Source organism: Monodon monoceros, unplaced genomic scaffold (genome assembly GCF_005190385.1).
Source record: "Monodon monoceros isolate NGI ecotype Baffin Bay Population unplaced genomic scaffold, NGI_Narwhal_1 Super_Scaffold_5, whole genome shotgun sequence".
Taxonomy (NCBI): domain Eukaryota; kingdom Metazoa; phylum Chordata; class Mammalia; order Artiodactyla; family Monodontidae; genus Monodon; species Monodon monoceros.
The window spans coordinates 38503982-38528710 of NW_021703782.1; the positions used below are offsets into that span (position 1 = coordinate 38503982).

The 24729-nt window shown below is 37.3% G+C and overlaps 1 protein-coding gene across 1 annotated transcript; it reads left to right on the plus strand.

Annotated features, from left to right (window-relative positions):
- Positions 1–426: 426 nt before the first annotated feature.
- On the plus strand, positions 427–23355 carry C9orf72 (C9orf72-SMCR8 complex subunit). The gene is made up of 11 exons (XM_029204075.1): positions 427–469; positions 5151–5637; positions 6762–6821; positions 10305–10400; positions 11119–11183; positions 12472–12544; positions 14303–14419; positions 17278–17513; positions 19868–19925; positions 21321–21430; positions 21536–23355. The coding sequence occupies exons 2-11, from the start codon at positions 5194–5196 to the stop codon at positions 21720–21722; spliced, it is 1446 nt and encodes a 481-aa protein (XP_029059908.1). The 5' UTR covers positions 427–469; positions 5151–5193; the 3' UTR covers positions 21723–23355.
- Positions 23356–24729: the final 1374 nt, after the last annotated feature.

The window sequence follows — 24729 nt, forward strand, 5'->3', positions numbered from 1 at the left end:
AACCCCGCCTTGCGCAGACCTCGTGCGTTTACGTATAATCGCATCTGGAAAACACCAAGGCGTACCTACGGTGTCCCACGAGGAAATGGTAGTGCAGCAACAGCGACTTGTTCCGCCCGCGTGAAAGATGGCGCTTCACGCGTCAGCCATCCCTGCTGCCCGGTTTCTTCCTTAAGGGGGCGGGGCCTAGAGAGAGCAGGGGGTGTGTTTAGGAGGTGTGTGGCTTTGTTTTTCCCGCCCTTTCTCTCCTCCCCTTGCTCTCACAGTATTCGCTAAGGGTGAATGAGGAAAGAACGGATAAAATTTACCAGGAGAAGAGCACAAGGCGGGAAACGACCACGGCGTGAAGCGGGTTCGCGGACGCAACGCGCGCGGGGGCGGGGCCAGGGCCGCGGGGGCGGGACTGCGGTTGCTGTTCTATGCCGGCGGCGGCGGCGGAGGCGGCGGCGGCGCAGGCGGTGGCGAGTAGGTGAGTGAGAAACCGGCGTGTAGGTGGCTGTTTGGGCTCCGGGAACCTGGACCGCGCGGGGGCGGCGACGGAGGCTCTCGCCAAGGCTCTGCTCGGCTGGTCCTCTCTTTGCCGCTCTCTTCCCTGATCGAAAGCCGGCATCGGGAATTTCAGCCCGGCGACCAGTGGAGTTGCCTTCATCCGGGCTTTCTGGCAGTGACGGCGCAGAGGCAGGAGGATAGGGGTCGGTCCGTTTTTCCTCCCACAGTCCCCGAGCTGGCTCCTTCTCAGGGTCCCGGCGTGACACTCAGAGGGACCCGTCGGACCCCCTGTGCCGCGGGCTCAAGGGAAAGGAGCCTCGGGCACCGAGAGGCCTGGCCCGGGGAAAACCAGAGGGCGGGCGGCGCGCGGCTGCTCCGTACGAAGTCGGGGTCCGAGAGGGGATAAAGCGGCGTGGCGTGGGGTAATACTACTAGTCTACAGAAGTTGAAGTTTCTAAGGATTGCTGATGTCTTGTAAATTTGGGCAGCAATTCTAGACTGTCTTTTGCTCCCGTTCTGTGGTTCATGACCTGCTTACTTCACTTCTCCGAGGATACACAGAGTTACTTAAAGGAATTGACCATTATGACTTGGGCATCACTTGACTGATGGTATCGGTTGCAAAAAGAAGTGCACTGATTACGCGTCTGCTGTGACCACTCAGGGTATGACTGGCCCCGGTGAACTCCACCAGGCTTCTGTATTCAGGAGACCGGGAGGTCATGCACTTGCCCGAGAGACATGGCCCTTTCAGAAACAATGAAGTTTGTTAGACTCTCGTTAAAACAGTCTGGTTGTGGCCAGTGGATAAATTTCAATTCAAACTGTTCTCATCTCTCTTGTGATGCAAAGCAAGGGGACACAATACATCTAGCACTTTAATTTGTACAAAGAGATTGGAAAATACTGTTAGATACGATCTTAGACATTGGAAAACTTTTAACATAAAGGGAACATCACAGAAGCAAGAATACAATATATGGGAAATTAATAATATGGAGTCAGAATACTTGAAGTATGATGGTGTTATGTGACACAGACACTGTTGCCAGCACCTTGGCAGTCTAGGAGAGCCCTGAGTCAGTTGGAAACTACCTCATGATGCCTGTTCTCTTTACACATATGAAACAAAAACAAGAGAAGTGATAGACCACATTGCAGATTGTGCACTATGCCAGGACTAACCTGCTCCAAGGAAACAGTTACATGGGGGCTAAAGTGTTTTTTCCCCACCTTTTAAAGTTGATAAAATAGTGTCTTTCTTTGGCCCTGTTAGCAGTTCAGAATTTACCTTCAGAGAGAGAGAAAACCAGAGGAGACTCCTATCTTTCAAGCCTGCCTTTGGGCTCTATTTTAATTAAGTAATTCTAAGGAGTAGTAGGTTAGCCTGCCTATTTGAGAAACTGGAGCTGTGAGAGATGGCCTGATAGTGATATGATGAACTTAACCTCTGAGTCTTGAAGTGTTGCGAACTATCTGGTGTTACAAGCAGATCACTGTCAATAGTTGGTCTGGGCAGCTCCTGTTTTGGAAGGTGGGCTGGTTTAGGATCCTGCTTCTCTTAGAGCTGGGAGAAAATAAACAGAAAACATGGTTACAAGAAGTGTGGGCTTTATGATGGTTGAATTCTGATTTGCAACAGCAGTGGACCAACCAACTTTCTAAATATCAATCAGAGAAGAGATGGCTGATTTTTAGCAAAGGTTTAAGAAAAAGCAAAACTTCAAAACTACCCCTGTGCTAACAGTTTTAACAAATGATAATTAGTATAATCTTTACATCTGCATATGTTGGATGATTTTCGGGAAGTATATTGGGTACCTCCTCATGAACCCTGTTTTTTGTTTACAGGAGTGTGGCAAGCCACTGTGTCACCCAATTTGAATCCTGGCTTCCCTCAAAGACTCTTACGGCTTTTGTTTGATAACTGTCTGGTGTAGCCAGCACTGCATGTAAATAAGATATATAGATAAAAGACTCTTGGTTTTGAACTGATTTTTTTGAGCCATGTCTGTATGTATGGATTTTCTTTACCAAAGATGATGACTTTAAGTGTTAGTAGACTCATTTTACTACTCTCCTAAGTGTACTCCTCTGTGACTTTCGGCAGGATTTAAAGCTAAACAATTCAACATAGCCTTTGTCCCCTATTCTCTTTCTAATGATACTAGCAATGAGACTGAATGTAATTAGTGGTCTATAATAGTTGAGTTTTCACAATCAGGTAAAAAGTTGTCCCATAATCTAACCATATTTGCTCCAGGGCTCAATTCCATTTAAGGAAGTGTTTTTATTTTCAACATAATGATGAAATGTTTGAGTAGCAGTATTGCCTTTATGATTATTCACCTTTTTTATCCAAAAAGGAAGAACAAAATGTTACCATATAATTGTATAGCTCTGTGTTTACTTAATTCGTCTCCTTGGCCTCCAGTTTGCTGTTGTTAATTATCATAACATCATTACAGTTTCAATTCAGATTATATTCCTATATTCTGTCATTATAAACTGACTGTTTAAATTGTATCCATAACAGTGGATATTTTAAACAAACTATACAACTTATACCCAGTATAGTCTCTTAAGTCTATTAAATTGATATAACACATTAAAAAAGTGAATATTTCCTAAATGAATTTCTAAAATAAAAAATACACAAGAGCTGTTCTTGTGTTAAGCCATTTCTGCACATATCCACATACCTACTGTAAAGCGTTTTGCCAAGCACTGTATAACTATTCTTGACATCATGATAAAAGTGCTCATACAGTACTCTAAAATTAGAGTAGTTTTTTGTTGGGTTTTTTTTTTTTTTTTGCTTTTCATCAGTCTCTGAACTCTCCTGACAAGATGTAGATCAAATTCTTTATTTTAAGTAAAATGGTTTACTTTGACATGAATTTAGTTACAGATAAAATGTTAATTCCCAAAGCAATCATACAGGCAAAGATAGATATATCATAGTTCACCTATCATTAACTACTATCCTTTACCATTATATGACGAATAGATTCCACAATTTTAGACTTATTTAAATGAAATTGGTATTGAATATGCATAGGTATTCAATTTTAACACTAGGCAGGAATAATTCATTTTACATTAACATCACATTGAATGTACACTTTCAGAGTGATACAATGGGGTGGGTTAAGATATACAAGAGACCTGGATTCCAGCCTGGCTTGGTGACCTTGGGCAGTTCCTCTTCTCTGTTTTCTCAGTAGATTGAAAGGTTGACCGGGCCCATCCAATCATTTAGTTCTCTACATGTTTTAAATAACTAAAGCTTTTTTACCCGTTATACGTATAACTCTCTTTGCAATGATAAAAGGCTACGCTGCTTTCTTGAATAGCATATTAAATGTATTTATCTGTCATTTTAAACACCAGTATTGGGCTTTAGCATCTTGTTACCCAAAGAGCATCATTGAGTGCATTGAGGACTTTTTGCTTATTTTCTCTTATGGTTCTAGATTGTTGTATTCTTGCAAGCTTTTGCCTTTTTTTTTTTCTTTTCTTAGCAGCTTTTAAGGTTTTCTACTGTCAGGTGTGGACTGCTGTAGTAAAGTACCACAAACTGTGTGATGTAAAAATGAGGAAAATGTATTCTCTCTCTGTTCTGAAAGCTAGAAGTCTGAAATAAGGTGTTGGCAGGGGCATGCGCCTCTAAAGTTTCCACGGAAGAATCGTTCTTTGCCTCAGCTTCTGATAGTTACCAGCGATCCTTCACATTACTTGGCTTGTTGCTGCATCACTCCAGTTTCTGCCTTCGTCTTCGCATGGCCCTGTTTTCCCTGTCTGTATGTCTCCAAATCTTTCTCCTTGTAATGGCACCAGCCATTGGATTAGGACCCCATCTTAACTTGATTACACCTATTTCCAAGTAAGGTCACATTCACAGATACAGGGGGTTATTAGGACTTGAACATATATTTTGGGGGGACATAGTTCAGCCCACAAGAAGTGTCATGGTCTCTAGCTGAGCCCTCCCTTTCTCAATTTGTTTCTCTTTAGTTCCTATGGTTTAGGAACCAAATATCCAATCATATTAGAATTGCATATAGGCTGGATATTTAGAAACAGTGAGGATCTATTCTATGAGCTTTAGTATATAATATTTTATATTAATGTTCAGAGGCTTTTTTTAAGGCCATTATTATTTTGGATTTCTAAGTGTATGCCCTGAATATAAGTGGCATGTTACTATGTATGGTAGTACATTATCATCATATCGCAAACACTTAATATGCACCTGCCATGCTAGTTTAATGTCTCTTTCATGTAGGAGACATGCTTCCAAATCGTTTTGACTGAAGAGGAGAAAACCACATACACGTAAATCATTTGAGGGTTTGGGGTTTTTTTGACCTTAGAATGCCCTTTATTTCTTTTGTAAAATTGATTTACAGTGTTGTGTTTCTGCTGTACAGCAAAGTGAATCAGTTATACATATACATATATCCACTTTTTTTTAGATTCTTTTCCCATATAGGTCATTACAGAGTATTGAGTAGAGTTCCCTGTGCTATACAGTAGGTTCTTATTAGTTATCTATTTTATATATAGTAGTGTATATATGTCAGTCCCAAAATATGCGTTTTTGATGGATGGCTTAAAATCGCTGAACCTAATCACTCGTTTTGTTTGTCATTGTTTAGATAACCTTGGAGCTTTTGGATAATGTGACAGTTGGGATGCAGTATGTCGACTCTCTGTCCACCACCTTCTCCAGCTGTTGCCAAGACAGAGATTGCTTTAAGTGGTGAATCCCCTTTATTAGCAGCAACCTTTGCTTACTGGGACAATATTCTTGGTCCTAGAGTAAGGCACATTTGGGCTCCAAAGACAGAACAGTTACTTCTAAGCGATGGAGAAATAACTTTTCTTGCCAACCATACCCTCAATGGAGAAATCCTTCGAAATGCAGAGAGTGGGGCGATAGATGTAAAGTTTTTTGTCTTGTCTGAAAAAGGAGTAATTATTGTGTCATTAATCTTCGATGGAAACTGGAATGGGGATAGGAGCACCTATGGACTATCAATTATACTTCCCCAGACGGAGCTGAGTTTCTATCTCCCACTTCACAGAGTGTGTGTGGATAGATTAACCCACATTATCCGGAAGGGAAGGATATGGATGCACAAGGTGAGTGGGTTTGGAAGCTTATTAAGCATGCTAACCTAGCTACTGAAAGTTTACCTTCTGATACATTTTTATCTAATTTTTAGAAATTATATGCAATTAAGTTCAAACAGGAGCTGTTATTTGCTTCTACCCTATTAGGTATCGATAGATCTTAGGCTGATGTCTGTGGTCTTCTAACTCTGGAAAGTAGGAGATGATAGCTTCACATGGTAAATAGAAAGCCAAAGCTTAGAGAGATAAGGAAACATAAGTTTTAGAGTCTGGATTTGTCTTGGGAGCCTTTGACTCTAAAAGCTTTTTGTTTCCGCATTGCATGACCCTGTCTTTCACTTACCACTGTGTGGGTGTAAGCAGTTCAGAACAATAGTTTTGTAAGCCTTTGCCCAAATAACCTTTGGTCCCTTTAATTTCTTTGCCAAGTTCCCAAATTTGTAAAATGAAGAAGTTGGACCAAATGGTTTTCAGGAGATATTCCTTTTAATTTTGTAGATTGAGGTAGAGGAAATCATTGTTGTCCCCTAATCTTATAGTTTAATATATAGTGATAATTATATTTCCATATACTGTAATTTTGGCAGATGAGAAGAACAAATTTAATTCTCCTTTCTGCTTTGCAGTTTGATACTAACATGGAAGTCCACTAAAGCCTTACTGATTTTATAAGGCTTTTACAAAATAGTAAGGAAAAATAGTATCTTTTAAAAGAAGAGTTCTTTTACTGTGTTTGCAGGCTTGCCTCCTTTCTTCTCACGTGCTTATGAAAATCATTTAAAATCTGGAAGCTGTATAGTCACTAGATTCGTCTGGATCTTATCTAATTTGAAAAGTACAAATCATTAGTTTCCTTTGTGAAACTACACAGATGTTACATTGACTCTTTCTGTCACATTATCTGTTTTTAACTGCAGACAAAAAGGGTGTTTTTATTTTATTTCATATTGTCTGTGAGAGCATGGATTTGTTGGGTTAATCCCCCCCCTTGTTTTTTGCCCTAAAGTGGAACGTGTTGTTCCCATGAACTAAATTACCCAAGAAGATGTCTGCCATTTAACTGTATTGTGAAAAATAAACAAGTATCAAAATGTTGTGGTTTTTTTTATTTTAATGAATTTTCTCTCGCTCAGGAAAGGCAAGAAAATGTCCAGAAGATCGTCTTGGAAGGCACAGAGCGAATGGAAGATCAGGTAAGGTGCAGATTGCATATTACAAGACACTGCCAAACCCACTACATATGTCTGTATAAAGCTAAGGGCTGCTTCTGTTAAGGCCTTGAAGACATACTAGTTTGACAGAGTGAGCCTGAGCACGAACAGAATCTTTATGGAGATAAATGGAATAAACTGGATGAAAATTTCCATATCTTAGACCTGAAGAGTTAAATAAGTAAAGGATAATAATAATTGCATCCACAAATTAATATTTTGCTTCCCTTTTTTTCTGTTTGCATGGGATAAGTTTTGGATAACTTGTTCATAGTAAAAATTTTAAATTCTGTATGAGTTTTATTTTTTTTTTAAGGTATTGCTTCTCAAACATTTCCACAAAAGTAGTTGTAACAGGAGAGTGAGTGCCCCTAAAGTATCTGGGGGTACAGACACAGCTCTAAGCATAATATTTCTTTGAAGTCTCGTGTTGTATCTTTAAAACTCATGAAATTTACATTTTATTCCGTGATATGTCTTTTTGTTTTAATATTACAGTTTGCCGGTGATATTCCTCACCTTCTTACCACTTGGGCTTCCAGTGGTATCAAGTCTCCAGGAAAACATGCTGTGTTTATCCCATGGTTTTGAACATCCTTAGGGAGCAGGCACCAGGGTTTGAGAAGCATGATTGCAAGGGTATAGCTTCCCTTATGGAAATTAATTGCAGAACATTTCAGCCTAGGGCAGAGGCGTTTGGAAGGCGAATCCCCAAAGGAAAAAGTGTTCTTTGCTTTTACTTTCATTGCTTCTGGCTACCCTCCTTGCTCCTCTGTTAAAACTCCAGTCTAATCAAGCCTTCTCCCTGGTTCTCTTTAGCCTGCCTGAGACAAATGATATTTCAAGCAATAACTTTTTCTAAAAGTTTGTCAAAATACAGGAACATGAACAAGGGAAATACAAAACCCTATAAAATGATCTTCTTTACAAAATTGTTAAGTTTGTACTTTTGTAAATAACTTTTACAAAAGTCAGAAGGAGGTAATTATGGGGCAAGTTCTAAGACTTACAAGGAAATGTTTCCCTTTACTCAGAGAAGCCCAGCCTTTGCTTGCTGGTCAGTAAGCAGGGTGCCAAGGAATGGGATGAATTTCACCAACTTCTAGATGTACCTGTTAGTTACGGAGTAACTAGTTGAGTTATCTCAAAATAACGAAATTTAAGACCCAGTAAAATTCTACTTTTTCTGGGATTTTTTTTCAAACCAGAAACCTGTACTTATAAAGTTGACCACTATTAACATTTAGGTTTATTTCTCGTTTAAGGGCTTTTCTTGAAAATGTTATCCTATCCCTTCTATGTCAGGAGGAAAGTATACTTGGACAAACTGGAGGTTTTTAAAGGGGAAACGTTCACCTGCTGAAAAGTTCAAGTTAGAGAAGTCCAAGGAGGAAATAACTGGAAGCATTTTCTTTTAGAGCCTCTTCTGTGTTCAGCCGTCTTGGATTTGTCATTGTTGTTAAGCTTCAATGAGCATAGCCATTTGCTTATGATGATAAATGTCTGAGATGCCGTGTATGACATACTATATATGCCTACACCTAAGGGAAGGTATTTTCCCATAACTATCCTTTCTGAAATCCAGGAGGAGTCACCTGATAATCGAGTTCTTGCAAATCTCATATCATGTGCTTGCAGTGACTTTATTTTGAACAATAAATACTGTTTGAGGATGATAGTCTAAAACAACTTTAATCAGTGCTAGTTTTAGATGCTTATAGCTGTCATCTGATAAAATCATTTTACAAGGAAGCAAATTTAACGCAGCTTCAGTTATTAATCTTCTTGAATTGCATGTGTTGATTGTTGTAATTGTAAGCAGACATTAAAAAAATTACTTTGAAAAGCAAAAACAATGAGTGGTTTTATGTTTGTAAGTTACTACAAGATGGATTTTTTTTTTTTTTAATAATTAAACCTCCTGTGTGATGCAAGGGGGCCTATTAGGATAAAATTTCCAGAGACAGCATCACATTTAAATTCTGAAGCAACTTATATGATAAGGGGCTCTGAAAACTAGGTTTGGTCACTCAAAAAATGGACTGGCTGCAAGGATGACAGAGGTTCTAATTTGAATATGCATGTAAAGAGTTTGAATATAATCATGTCATAAAACGTGAATGAGAGGAAAAGTTTTATTGTTAGATCTTAAATAATAGGTGATTTTAAAACATGCGTAGCTAAAAATTGATAGACATATGAAATTTCATCTGCCTCTAAAAGTTTACATATTCAGGATGGGCAGAACATTTTGGGGGAGTGGTGGTGGCAGTGAATAAATGAGGGAGCACCTGTATTTGAGACACTTTATGTGTGTGGTGTTCTGTACTGAATTTTCAATTTCATTCTAGAAACTGCAGATTTTAAAATTACATCTTTGAGATGTAATAAGTAGTAGCATTACCTTGAAAGAACACTGAAGGAAATTTGTCTGCTTTATTGATTCTTAAAAATATATGTTATGACTTTGATTTGCATTTGGGTAGATTATACCTTATTATGAATGTAGAGATTGAGGGGTTTTATTTTTAGATTTTTTTTTTTTTGATGTGGACCAATTTTAGAGTCTTTATTGAATTTGTTACAACACTGCTTCTGTTTTATGTTTTGGTTTTTTGGCCGCGAGACATGTGGGATCCTAGCTCCATGACCAGGGATCGAACCTGCACCCCCTGCACTGGAAGGCGAAATCCCAACCACTGGACGACCAGGGAAGTCCTGAGATTGAGTATTGATTCACACTTTACTACTGAGTTATCTGCTGAGGATTTCAAAGCCTTTTTATGCTTGGCTTTCCTCATTTTTAATATAAAATGCTCAGTGACCTTTGATTAACAAAAGTTCTTATATCTCAAATAAAATTTCAAAGGAGAACCTTTCTAAATTTGGGGTGGTGATTTAATTATTTTGTGTAAATGATAAACCAATGATTCCATTCTGACTAAAGAAAATTATTCCTGGGATTTCCCTGGCGATTCAGTGGTTAAGACACCTTGCTCCCACAACATTGCAAAACAACTGTAGCCCCAATAAAAAAAGAAAACAAAATTGTATACTTTTAATGAGTAACATATTCTAGGCATACTATGGGATATGGGAAACTTTCCCGTAATAAAGATATTTAATTAACAACAACAACAAAGTCTTCGTGCTCCCAATGCAGGAGGTACGGGTTCGATCCCTGGTTGGGGAACTAAGATCCCGCATGTCGCATGGTGCAGCCAAAAAAAAAGAGAAAAAAAGAAAATTATTCCTGGAAGAATGAAAAAGAGTTTTAAACAGCATGTAAATCCTTTAGAAATAGAAATATTTTGGAGTAGTAGACTTGTTTGGGGCTGTTTGAACAAGTTATCAAGTATTTCTATCAAAGGGTGTTATTCTTTGCTTTCAGTTTTTTACTTTTTATTGCCCACTTTATCCTATATTGTGTGATTTTTCTTCACCTCATTTTACTTTTTTATGCAGGGTCAGAGTATTATTCCAATGCTTACTGGAGAAGTAATTCCTGTAATGGAACTGCTTTCATCTATGAAATCCCACAGTGTCCCTGAAGAAATAGATGTAAGTTCTCACTTGTAATGTTAAATAGGATATTACTATGATGTATATTAGTAATATTCTAATTTTAGTAATATACATTTTTTTGTCACATATACTGTTCATATGAATTATTAGCCACTTTAACAAACACACTTAAAATCCTGAATTTTATGGCCAGAGGCTTTTTGGTCAGTAATGGTAATATGATAAAATTAAATTCATTAAGTTAATTTCTCCACTTTTGCATTTCCTAAGCGGGAGAATTTCAGACCTTAGAGAATCAGTCAGTATTTAATGCAGTACTTTTTGTAACAAAGCAGTGTACAAATCACTGGCAGTTAATGGAAGTTCACTTACCTTCACTAATCTGATTTCCTTAATCATTCATTTGTTGAGGACATTAGGAATTACACACTATGCATGTATAGAGAAATCTTTAGGAAACTATTTTTGTTGCTCCCTGACTTGGTAATTAAGATGTGTCTCCTGATTGTGACAGCTCAGAAGAGGAAATTGTTCTTGTAAACATTGTTGCTTAAGCTGTCTGATCAGCTTTCACATCATTTGTTCTGCAAGTTTATAGTGATGCACACAGATTGTTTTATGGGGATTTGTGATGCTCAGAAATGAGGGCAGTGTGTTATATTGAGCCTAGACTTCAGAAAACTTGTGTATTAAAAGTGTTATTTCAGCGTTTTGTTACAGCCAGATAAATTTTTTTTTTTTTGGTTCATTTTAGATAGCTGATACAGTTCTCAATGATGATGATATTGGTGACAGTTGTCATGAAGGCTTTCTTCTCAAGTAAGAATTTTGTTTCTTTTTGTAAAAACTGGGTGGAGCAGATGCAAATCTTACGCTCACCTGTGACAAGATTGGGAAGGAAGAAAATAATAACAGAATGCCTACCTTCATTATTCTAGGGTCAAAACTGCATCTTTGAACTATTGCTTAGTTTTGTGTTACTTCTTTACTTATCACATGCCTATGAGGTATTTGATGTTACTCTATTTAATATTTAAAGAAGCTGAATTTCCGTAGTACTCAGGCAAGAATTCTTGGACCCTTGTTTGGTTTCGCTTTCTTGTTTTTCTTCTCATTAAAGCTGAAACTAAGAATCCTTTCAAATTAAGTTGCATTGTGGATAGACTTATTTCGGCCTAGAAAAGAAAATTATTCATATTTGTACTGATCCTTTCCATTTTACAACAGATTTCAGTGCTTAAAAGTGTGAGCTCTAAAACCAGACTTCCTGGCTTACTGCTGTGTAACCCTGGGCAAGCCACCTGACCTCTCTGTTCCTCCATTACCTCATTTATAAAATGGGAATATTAGTAGTACCTACTTCATAGGATTGTTGTAAGCCTTGAGTGAGATAAATCATATTAAGCATTTAAAACAGTGCATGGCACATATAAGCACATAATAATAGCTAATAGCTTACATTTCCTATTTATATTTCTTCTAAGAAAATGATAATAACAATAATAATAGCCAGTATTTATTGAGTGCCTATGTGCTAAGTCCCTTAACTGAGTACTGCATCTACATGTATAATCTCATCTCCTACTTGAGTGTTTCTTTACAATTACAGATTATCACAAAATTTTATTTTAAAAAATAAGGAGTGAAAGGATAAAGCATTTGCTTTTATATCTACAGTCTTCTCCTTTAGGTTCATGATGGAGTCTTAGAGGCGTGAGTTTGTTTAATCTCCAGGCCTTACATGGCTTGAATCAGGAGCTCTTTAGTCCTGATTCTGATCAGTGTCAGCCATTCATGTTATTTTTAATCCCATTTGACTTTAAATTAACCACTTAACCTCTCTACACCTCAGTTTCTTCCACGATAAAATGGTAATATTTTACTAACTGCATTGTTTTAAGGTTCAAATAGAATCTGTGAGAGGCATGTGGTGGAAAATGCAAAGTACTGTAGAAATAGAAGATGACATTATAATCAGAGTTTTGGTGTTCATCATGTAAAGCTATTGTGAGTTATTTGAAGCTCACTTTATTATTATTTTTTTTAGTTTGTGAAATTGTTTTACAGTCAGTGTTTTTAATCTTTTTTTTTTTTTTCCAATTTATAGTGCCATCAGCTCCCACTTGCAGACATGTGGCTGTTCTGTTGTAGTAGGTAGCAGTGCGGAGAAAGTAAATAAGGTAATTTATTTTATAATCCAGCAAACGATCTGACTTTTTAAAACTGCTAACATATTATGGATTGTAATTTAAAGATTAGGTTGCCATCAAGATGATCTAATAGTATAAGTAGGCAATATAATCTGACCAAATTACTGTGACACCCTGTGGCAAAAATGAGTTTAAAGTAAACTGTTTGAATAGGAAGTCATTTATCAGTTTCATTGTGATAATTCATAAATACTTGTCTCAGTACTGTATAAGTGGTTTTGAGAATATTTTAAGGTCAGATGTTTTGAAAATATTTGTCTTCTATTTCCTAATGTTATCTTTAATAAATGTGAAGATAGCCATGTACTTTTGGTACTAATTACAAAGAAATGGTATCTGATCATTCATCTTGATTTCACTATCTTGCTTTTCCCCCTAAATTTATTCCTTTTAGGGACCTATTGCTATGAAGTGATCGATGGAGGTTATATCTTATTCAGTAACATTTGTGACCATTTGTTTTAGTGCTATATGAGTTAATAAATAATTAATGAACAGTTACCTTTCCAAGCATTAGGTAATAAACTAAGGAATTTTGTACTTTTCTTCACTGGTGATTAATTAGAGAAAAGTGCACATATCTATCAATTTAAGCAAACCTAATTTTTCTAAGTTTTACACAGGAAATATATTAGGAATGATTATTTGCTTGACAAATATATTTATAATTTTTTTTCTGTAATATAATAAGGTACCCTGTATAATTACTTGACCCTTGATTTACCAAAATTATATTTCTGGTACAACCATTTATGACAGGTTAGCTTACCTCTGTTATTATATTGCATCTAGTGACTTATTATTATTTCTGTTACCCAAGGAAGGTAGCTTTCAATTTGTGTCCTCCAAAGCCTTCAGGTTCCACAGGGCCTTCCCAGTTGCTTCTCGGAGGGAGAAAGCCTCTATGGTTGGGGCTCTGTTTTGCAAACATTTTTCTCATCCCACATCCTCTTCTAGCTTAATAACTTCTCTTTTATCTTTTCTCTTTTTAATTTAAGAAAAGGTTGCCATCACTAGTTTGAAAACCACTGCTCTAATATAAAAACTCTGAATATAGTCTGAATTCCAAGGTAGTTAGATGGCTTTTTATTTTTCCTAATAGAACTATGATCAAATCCTGTTAGAATGATAGGTTTCTAATCCGCAACCAATGGCTTGCTTATTTTAAATTAAATTTGAAAGAATTAATTCTCATTCTGTTGAAGGAGTTAGACACTTAGATATTCATTGTAATGGGATTTTACATATAGAACTATTAACAGAAGCCATAATTCTGCTTGATTTAACTGCATTTAGTTTTCTCGTCCAAACGGTTTACTTGTTTGAAATACACTTGTTGCTGGGTGGAGATACAATCAATAATTATATTAGGTCATTATTTCCTAATATAAGATTAGGAATAAGGGTTCCATGGTCAAGTAAGTTTGAGAAAGTCTGCATATTGTTTCAGTCACCTGGAGAGTCACAATATGTATTCAAATGTTAAAGGTTTTGAGATACCATACAATAAATTTACTAACATTTCCCAAACTTACTTGACCATAGAATACCTATTTTAAGTAACAAGTGTGATATCCCATAGACTATTCCAGGTGACTGTGGAATACTTATTTCTCAGAATAGATTTTATTGACAATAACAATTGAAATTTCTCTTCAGATCTCTTTCATAAGCAAACCAGTGACCTTTTTACTTCATATTTTAATGCTAAAATATTTTCACTTACAGATAGTAAGAACATTATGCCTTTTTCTGACTCCAGCAGAGAGAAAATGCTCCAGATTATGTGAAGCAGAATCATCATTTAAATACGAGTCAGGGCTCTTTGTACAAGGCCTACTAAAGGTATAGTTTCCATTTATCATGGGTGAACCCAATTTTTTGTTTTGTTTTGTTTTGTTTTTGCGGTATGCGGGCCTCTCACTGCTGTGGCCTCTCCTGTTGTGGAGCGCAGGCTCAGCGGCCATGGCTCACGGGCCCAGCCGCTCTGCGGCATGTGGGATCTTCCCGGACCAGGGCACGAACCCGTGTCCCCTGCATCGGCAGGCAGACTCTCAACCACTGCGCCACCAGGGAAGCCCAAACCCAATTTTTTTAAATCATTTTTGAGAATCTTTATACATATATTTTGAACATTAGCATTTAATGTGTCTCATGTTTATATGCCAAGGAGCTGACTTCCTTTACACAGGTCTGAACATGGAGTATATGTCATATGAATTTATAGTTAGTATCTGTGAAACATCACAGAATAGCTTTCTTTGTGTTTCTCTCTGGTTTCCTGTAGCTGCCTGTCTGGCCTCAGGATTTTTTTTTTTTAATATGTGCTTGAATCAGGTTCCATAACTAAATGGGAACATTTCTTTTTTTACTGAACGGATTTGAATTTTTGTGTTACCATTTTATGTTTAAAGTACCATATTCATTTATTGAAAAAAATGTTAAGCTGCTTCCTATCTTGAAACAGTGTATAGGACTCAAGCAATTCCTGGATGCATGTATGTGTGTGTGTGTATACACACACATATATACAAAAGAAAAAATTATTTTATATTTTTCCTTTGCTCTTCAAGGAGCAAAACAGATAAATATAAATTAGCAATTATTTTCAATAATTATGGGGAATTGTTCTTCACTTTATTGAATCTGTTATTGATGTTTCAATTATAGTCAAAGGTGTGAAGAAGTAGATTTCCTAATGGCTATGTGAGTCTCTCAGAGTGAATGCTTTCTTGAGGATATAGGCATAGTAAAATGAAAGAAAAAAATAATAAAAATTGTTGCAAATAAAAATTATTTTCAGCTTTTACATTTTCAATAATGTGCGTGCTCTGAGCTAAGAATAATAGTGTTGTTTAAATACAGAAACTACTTAAAGGGAACTCATTTTTGATTTGAATTGTACAAATCTGAAAATTAGAACTTCTCCTATCAAAGGCATAATAAGGTACTTAGTACTTTTATTTCCTCAGCATCATCTCATTTATTGTATAATTTTATCCCTAAAAGGGACCTATACCAAATGCGTAGTGGAAAACTTGAAACTATAATTTAATGAAAAAATATTTGTTAAGAGTTTTCCACGCAAGTTTAAATTGTATAGCTTCCCAGAGAATACTTTGACATTATAACAATAGGTACTTGTTATATGGCAGCTGGCTACCCAAGTGACTATACCTGGAAAGAAGTACATTTTTTACTTACTGTAAAAATACGTATTCATTGAGACTTAACAGAATATATGAATAATCAAGAAGAATGTAAAAAGTCACTTGTAATCTCATAATCCAATGAATAATCCCTGTTAATATTTGGCATATATCTTTCTGGTCTTTTTTTCTTCTGTTAGTGTTTTTTTCATATCTTCCCCTCCCCCCCAAAAAATTAGATTATACTCTGCATGTTTTAACTTCCTTTTTCACACTGTATTGTGAACATCTTTCAATATGAACACATAAACATTGGCAACTTAATTTTTAGCAGCTAAACAATAAAACATTTTTATTTATTTAATCCCTTCTCTTTTTGGATACTTAGGTTGTTTCTGGCGTTTTACTGTCTAACCCAGTGCTGTAACACACACATCACTGGAATTTGGCACACAATCATGATTCATTGTCCAGGATAAATTTCTAGAGCTGTATTTGCTAAGTTAAAGCCAGTTTTTTTTTTTTAATTAAAAGATAGCTCTTCATACCTTTTGGCGTAAAAGACAGTAAATTTTCTTTTTCTGGGGTTTTATCTTGTTCCTTCATCTGGTACATAGCCCTCTGCCTTTTCATCTTGTCTGTCTTTCTGTGAATGTGGTTTTTGTTCCACAGGCTGCAGGATTGTAGTTCTTCTTGCTTCTGCTGTGTGCCCTCTGGTGGATGAGGCTATCTAAGAGGCTTGATGGGAAGGACTGGTGGTGGGTAGAGCTGACTGTTGCTCTGGTGGGCAGAACTCAGTAAAACTTTAATCCACCTGACTGCTGATGGGTGGGGCTGGGTTCCCTCCCTGTTGGTTGTTTGGCCTGAGGCAACCCAACACTGGAGCCTACCTGGGCTCTTTGGTGGGGCTAATGGCAGACTCTGGGAGGGCTCACGCCAAGGAGTACTTCCCAGAACTTCTGCTCCCAGTGTCCTTGTCCCCACGGTGAGCCACAGCCACCCCCCACCTCTGTAGGAGACCCTCCAACACTAACAGGTAGGTCCGGTTCAGTCTCCCCTGGGGTCACTGCTCCTTCCCCTGTGTCCCGATGTGCACACTACTTGGTGTGTGCCCTCCAAGAGTGGAGTCTCTGTTTCCCCCAGTCCTGTCGAAGTCCTGCAATCAAGTCCCAGTAGCCTTCAAAGTCTGATTCTCTAGGAATTCCTCCTCCCGTTGCCAAACCCCCAGGTTGGGAAGCCTGACGTGGGGCTCAGAACCTTCACTCCAGTGGGTGGACTTCTGTGGTCTAAGTGTTCTCCGGTCTGTGAGTCACCCACCCAGCAGTTACGGGATTTGATTTTACTGTGATTGCGTCCCTCCTACTGTCACATTGTGGCTTCCCCTTTGTCTTTGGATGTGGGTATCCTTTTTGATGAGTTCCAGTGTCTTCCTGTCGATGATTGTCCAGCAGTTAGTTGTGATTCCGGTGTTCTCGCAAGAGAGAGTGAGAGCACATCCTTCTACTCCACCATCTTGGTTCCTCTCTCAGTAAATTTTCTTTTCGTTTATAACAGGATTCAACTGGAAGCTTTGTGCTTCCCTTCCGGCAAGTCATGTACGCGCCCTATCCCACCACACACATAGATGTGGACGTCAACACCGTCAAGCAGATGCCACCCTGTCACGAACATATTTATAATCAGCGTAGATACATGAGATCAGAGCTGGCAGCATTCTGGAGAGCCACTTCAGAAGAAGACATGGCTCAGGATACCATCATCTACACGGACGAAAGCTTCACTCCTGATTTGTATGTCGTGCCTTGCTTTCTGATATTGTCATTAAGCAATATTAGGAAACTGTATCTTTTATGAGTAGAAAGAAAACAAACAATTTGGTGTTTAAAAGGAAAGAAACATTACTAGGAGAATTATACTAGAAGAAGTATTTGGTTAATCAAGCGTTTTTTCTTAAATGTCAGCTTTTCTTAATATAATTGTGTTTCCCATAAGATAGGTTAGATTAGTCCTTAAAAATAAGTATTTAAGTATTTATTTAACAAATGTATACTGAGCCCCTAGGCGCAGTACTTGGTGCTAAGGTTAATAGTGGCCAGCCAGACAGCCCCAGCTCCTTACATTGCTTATAGACTAGTGTGTAAGAGTCATAAAAGGCTGATTAACTAAACCTTATTAACTAAAGAGGTATTCTAAGTCTGTTTTTCCTTGATATATAAATATAAAATATGGCAAAACTGTCAAAATATATTAATAGAGCATTCTTTTACTTTGCATTTTATATTGTGTTATTCATTTCTTACCATAAAGTCTGATCAGTAAATTAACAAGAAAAAAAATAATGATAACATGTTGAATGTGGACTCAACTAGAAAAAAAAAAGATGATAAATCTGAATTATAAAACACTTAAATGATGTTCTGAAATCAGGAAAAGAAATTGTAGTATACTATCATGGTTCTCTTTAATCAGTTTAAAATGCCTGGCACATAGAATGTGCTCAATAAATGTTAACTAGTATAATCCAGGTTTGAGTGTATAAGGCAGCAGTAAAATTGGAGCAAGCAACCCTGTCCTGTGTCTTGAAGAAAAATTTTGAGCTGAGGCAACAGACATGTGAAGCACCGATAGTCAGACAGAAGGTGTTGCCCAAAAGCATAGTAAGGAAACACCATGTCCAAGGAATCCCCAGCCTCATGTGTCTCTAGGTGCAGAAAGATGGCTTCATTAGGACCCAGCTTTTCCCAGCTCTCTGGTGTTCTTGTTGAGTCCTTTGAAAGATTTAGGGGAATTGGTTTAGAAAACAAAACAATAAGAATTTCAGGTCCCGAAGTTTTCACATATAGGTAATTTTGGCACACGTGTCAAAATTCTCAAAATTAATCTGATCCTTCAAGCATTTTCTTCTTTCCTAAAGTGTTTGGGTTTTTTTTTTCTATTTTTTGGTGGGTTCCTGGAGAGCGCTTTTGGGGGAATTTTTTAACACTTTGCTTCACCTAATTCACATATGACCAATACAAGCAATTTATGAAACAGATATATTCAGAACACTAGACTTAAATAGCTGAATTCTCTCTCCAAAGCCAGAGAAAGGTTGTTGTCAGTGCCCACACTGGCCAGCAGTTGGACAGCCAGTAATTGTGAAATGCTGATTTTTTTCCCCCTTCTGAGTTTCCTTCTTCTGTAGTAGGGAACACCCATCTACTAAAACTAGGAAATTTTAGGTACTTTCCTATTACCTCTGTGCACACACCTCCTTCCCTGCTACTCCTGTCAGTTATATGATGATCCCTGCTATTTTCAGTCTTTCTTTTCAGTTAAAAATTGCTTACCTTAGTAAATGTTATATTACCCTCTGACTTGAGTATAACCTAGCATCCCAGTAAATTCCTTAGGGAAGTAGAAGGCAAGGAAAGGGAAGGAAGAAGAGAAAAGATCAAAGGGGGTTGGGAAAGGGACAGTCTTTTTTAAGAACCTACTATATCCTAGGTTGTGTGGTAGATAAACATTATCTCCAGTGTGAATTACAACTTAACTTCTTACTGTGCTCATTGCCAATGTAGCTAACATTTTCTTAGGTAGCTGATTCATGTTACTTGCCAGATGATGGGCTTGTGGATACAAACCCAGTGATCAAGACGTTGCAGATAACCATCTGTGTGTGTTCCTTAATCCCACCTGAATGTTTCCCAGCATTCATCCTCTTACCTTTTTTTCTCCTAAACTGCTTATTAGAAGTTATTAGTATGTGAAGTTAACCTTTTATTTTGTTTTGGTTTTTGGTGGTAGTGGTATGTGTTTATTTTTGTTGCTGTTCTATATTTTTGAGATGGCAGGAATTGGTAATTATATTTATTAATTGCCTAAGGCAATTGGTATTTTTTTATAATGTGTATGATAGATACATACATACCCTTTCTGGGACTGCTTATACTATTTAAGAGAAAATAATTACTTTGTGGCCTGACAAACTCCAGTAATAGACAAATGTATCCTTGAGTTAAAATGAGTATGTATTTTATATTTTCAAATATATATATCTAATTCTTATAAATATGTTTATAATCCCACTTCTAAGAATTTAATTTATTGGCTGGTGTGAGAGGTTGTGGAAATCCTTTCAACATTTGTCCTGTTTTCTTCCTAGGAATATTTTTCAAGATGTCTTACACAGAGACACTCTAGTAAAAGCCTTCCTGGATCAGGTAAATGTTAAACCTGAGATTGTCAGAGTGAATGGTATGACGTTTTCTTTCTCAATATATCCCACACTGCCTATAATATAATTTAGAATTAAGTCCTTTTGTAGAGTCTCTGATCTTTCTAAAGTGTCAAAATTATTTTTCTTCTGAATTGTTAGAGGGGAGTAGCCTGTATATTAACAATTAAAGGTGCAGCATCCCCCAGTTCAAATCATAAATGTTTTAATTCTGAGCACTAACTTATAACCTAAGGGTGTTTTCTTTTGGTAAGGGGGATATTGTACAAATGTTTATTTGCCTTAATTGAGCAAAAAATGTCTTTAAAACTTATTTACATGATAGCATCTTTATTGTCTCATTCCTTTGAAAAAAATCTAGATTTTGAAGAAAATTTTAGATTATATGGGTCTTATTTCTTAAGGTAACAGAGATTTGTCATAATTATCTTTCTGGGGATCAGGCCAAGAAATAGTGTCATAGATGTAGCTTTGAAATAACATAATCGTTAGGTTGACTAGGAATTTTGGATCCAGGTCTGCGGTCTGTGACATATTGCAAAGTTCAAGGATAATTCCAAGTCATGTAATTCCATGCTTCCCAAGCAGAAATAAAATCCTTCTCCCACTACACATGTAGCCCCACCCCCCCAGAATAGAAAAATATGAATATCTCAAAACCATAGTCTAGGACTTCCCTGGTGGCACAGTGGTAAAGAATTCGCCTGCCAACACAGGGGACATGGGTTCGAGCCCTGGTCCGGGAAGATCCCACATGCCGTGGAGCAACTAAGCCCGTGCGCCACAACTACTGAGCCTGCGCTCTAGAGCCCGTGAGCCGCAACTACTGAAGCCTGCGTGCCTAGAGCCCATGCTCCGCAACAAAGACAAGCCACCACGATGAGAAGCCCGAGCACCGCAACAAAGAGTAGCCCCCGCTCACCACAACTAGAGAAAGCCCGCGCACAGCGACGAAGACCCAACACAGCCGAAAATAAATAAATAAATAAATAAATTAATTAATTAATTTAAAAAACCCCATAGTCTAAGCATGGCTCACCTCTGGTAGCTCCAATTTTATTTGAAGATGTGGGCAGAGAAAACTTAAATAACACAGCTAGAAGTAACTTATATCATGATTTTTAATAATAAATAAAATGAACACGGATATAGTCTAAGGCAGAAGGAAAAATTTGAGTCAATTCTTAAAGATAACAGAACTGTTAGATCACTCCTAGACCCATACCTCCACCTCCTCCTGTGTGTCAGGGCGCATCTGTGGAAGTGGTTAGCTGCTCTAACGTGAGTTATCTGCCAGGCACTGTCAGCGCTGAGACAGAAACATGCTGTGTATAAGTAGAACGGGGCAAATTATTTATAAAAACGCTTCATTATCCTGCAGGTCTTTCATTTGAAACCCGGTCTATCTCTCAGGAGTACTTTCCTTGCACAGTTTCTGCTCGTCCTTCACAGGAAAGCCTTGACACTAATAAAATATATAGAAGATGATACGTAAGTCAGACTCCTAAATGGAAGAAAAACCTTCATACGTTGCTTTTGTTTTGTTCCCTTTGGACATTTTCTGTATTATAATTTCTTTTTTATTATTATTTGTAGGCAGAAGGGGAAAAAGCCCTTTAAATCGCTTCGGAACCTGAAGATAGACCTTGATTTAACAGCAGAGGGCGATCTTAACATAATAATGGCTCTAGCTGAGAAAATTAAACCAGGCCTCCATTCCTTTATCTTTGGAAGACCTTTCTATACTAGTGTCCAAGAACGAGATGTTCTAATGACTTTTTAAATGTGTAACTTGTTAATATTGCGTCCCGATCATAATTGCTGGTAAAGTAGCTCCGTGGTATTGGGAAACATGATTCCCTCGGGTTATGCCTTAGAGTCCTACTCAGCAATGGTAGTTAGTTACACTGCAGTTGTCACAGAAAGCCTGTAAGGGGATGTTAGGTGCAGTTAAAATAAATGCACCTTTTCCTAGATGTGCTCTCTTGGGAGACAGACGTATGTTTACAATTATAATAAATATTATTGCTATCTTTTAAAGATATAGGATATAGACTTGACCACAGCTACTGTTTTTTGAAACTTATGATTCATGGTTTACAAGTATCCAAGTGAAATCTGAGTTAGCTTTCACAGATATAATACTAGTTGACTTTCCATCTCTTGGTGTTCCTTGGTATGGGGGATTACTGTAATACTTCTACAATCAGCTAAAAATTAGAGCGTTCAAATCATTTCAGTTCCACAAAAGGAAGTTAGCTTGAACATAGGTTAAGTTTTAGAAAGAAAATATTGATCAGGCAGATGTTTTATTGAAATCAATTGTTCGATCCTACTTTGCAGACTTAGTCCTTGGGATTCAGTCTGTGTAGAAACGTCAGGCAGTATGTATAGTCCCGATTATGGTGAACCACAATCAGGGTGTTTTTCTGTTTGTTGAGCTCTGTCACAGAAAATGTAGAGAATTGGATTTTATGTTTCAGAAGTTATTGCCAAGTTTTTCAGTTAATTTTCATTATTTTTGAGCCAAATTGAAATGTATACCTCCTGTGCCTTTTGTTTTTCTTGGAAAATATAATCTCTTGGAAGAAGTTCAGATTTCACTAGTCTCTCATTTTTATCTTGTTTTCCTCTTGTATCGTCTTCCTTTGATTTAGCAGTCATTATAACTCCGAGATTATTAAATGCAATAGAGAAATACTAACTAGGAAGATTTTTTTTCAGGAACAAGAATAGTATCTTCTTCCTTAAATTTCTGCCCATGTTTTTGAAGTTGTTGCCACGTCTCTTTGCCTGCATCGTAGGAGGACTAGCAGGAGAAACGTTACTGACATGCTATTTTACTAGGTGCTACTTTGGCAGAACTAAGTGGTCAATTTCTTTTGTTTCCTTAATGTGCTTGGACCATTTTGCTAGCTATAAAATAACCAATTAACATAATTCTGTGCTAGAACAGTATTGACAAAATAGTATACACAAGCATAAAATATATTTTTATTTAAAACTGTGGAAGTAACATAAAAGGGAAAAAGTATTTATAAGAAAGGGATAAAAGTGATAGAGCCCCTCTGCCCTCGCCCACCAAATTTAACCAAAACCAACATAGGTCCTAATAGCCTTTCACATCACTAATAAAGGTGTAGACATCTCGATTTTTAGACACATACTCAACTAGATTGACAGATGCTCTGGCTCAGTCATGAAAAAATGTACAGATTCCACCTTGTTGAACCCTGTATTCAGTGCTATTTACATGATAGATTATTTAAGTGCTAATTATTTTCTTTTGCTGATTTATTGTACCATTGTATGGGATGCAAGTTGTACAGTGAAATAAGTTATTAAAGCATGTGTGCACATTGTTATATATCTTTTCTCCTAGATGGAGAATTTTGAATAAAATACCTTTGAAATTTTGTGTCTTTCAGTTATTTACTTGGAAAAGCAGTGCTATGATATTGAAAGACTGATTGGCTTCCTGCTCTGCTGACAGTCATGTTGTATCTAAACAATTTTTTTATTGATTTTATCTTTTGAAAGAAAATATATTTAAAGGTTCTGTGTGATACTGGAATTATATGTGGTTTGATTGTTTTGTTTTTTATTTTTTTGTCTGTTTAACTCCCAGGGCTGCATTTTGATTTTTTAATTTCTATATTAATATATCAAATATAAGATAATACTTGTGTAAATTCTTTTTTAAAATTATTGTTATAATAATATTAATACAACCTAAGTTGAAGTTATTCCTTCCAGGTCCCCAGTATAGGTGTCCAGTATGAAAGTGAAAGTGTAAGGAATCTAAACCCCTTAATCTGAAAAACAAATAAAATTGACACTTTTACTCCAGGAAAACAAAATTAATTCATAAATGTGATAGTTGAGTTGAAAGGTTTCTCTAGAAGAAGACTGATTCATTACATTGCTAAGATTCTCAAAGAAGAAACCCAAACTTCGTATAATGCTGGAAGTTAAAAATGAGACCTCTATGGTCTATTTCTGTAGTGCTGCAGGTCAAACTGGAAGACAGTGAATGTCACTCTTCTCTAATACTATTTTGGTTTTTACATGGAATTGTACCAATTGATATTTCTTGTGTCATCTGCAGGGTGCAGGTTAAAGTACCAAAAGCAGTTCACCGCCCCCACGTGACACACACTATCCACTGGACTTTCTGAATCTATCATCGCAACAACACTATGAGGCAGGTATGTTTAATTCCATTTTACAAATGAGGAGACTAGAGCTTAAAGAAGTATACTACACAGCCTGTGGTCACTCAGTTGGTTAAGCTAGATTTCATCCCAAACAGTTATCAGAGTTGTCCTGTGGCACAGCTCCTGGGACAGTTCCTCCATGTAGCAGGTACTCAATGCTGTTGAATTGGAGGGAGGGGAAGGAAGCAAGTATTACATACAGGCTTACTAGCACTCTGCAGTGCCCAAGTGTGATTCCCTGCTTTGCTACTTGGAGAAGTTACTTAACCTCTCTGAGGCTCATTTGTTAAATATTTGAAATGAGGACATGATGATAACCTCATGATTGTTAAGAGGACCTAAATGAGGGCTTCCGTGGTGGTGCAGTGGTTGGGAATCCACCTGCCAATGCAGGGGACACATGTTTGAGCCCTAGTCTGGGAGGATCCCACGTGCCGCAGAGAAACTAAGCCCGTGCGCCACAACTACCAAGCCTGTGCTTTAGAGCCCGTGAGCCACAACTACTGAGCTCTTATGCCACAACTACTGAAGCCCATGTGCCTAGAGCCCATGCTCCGCAACAAGAGAAGCCAT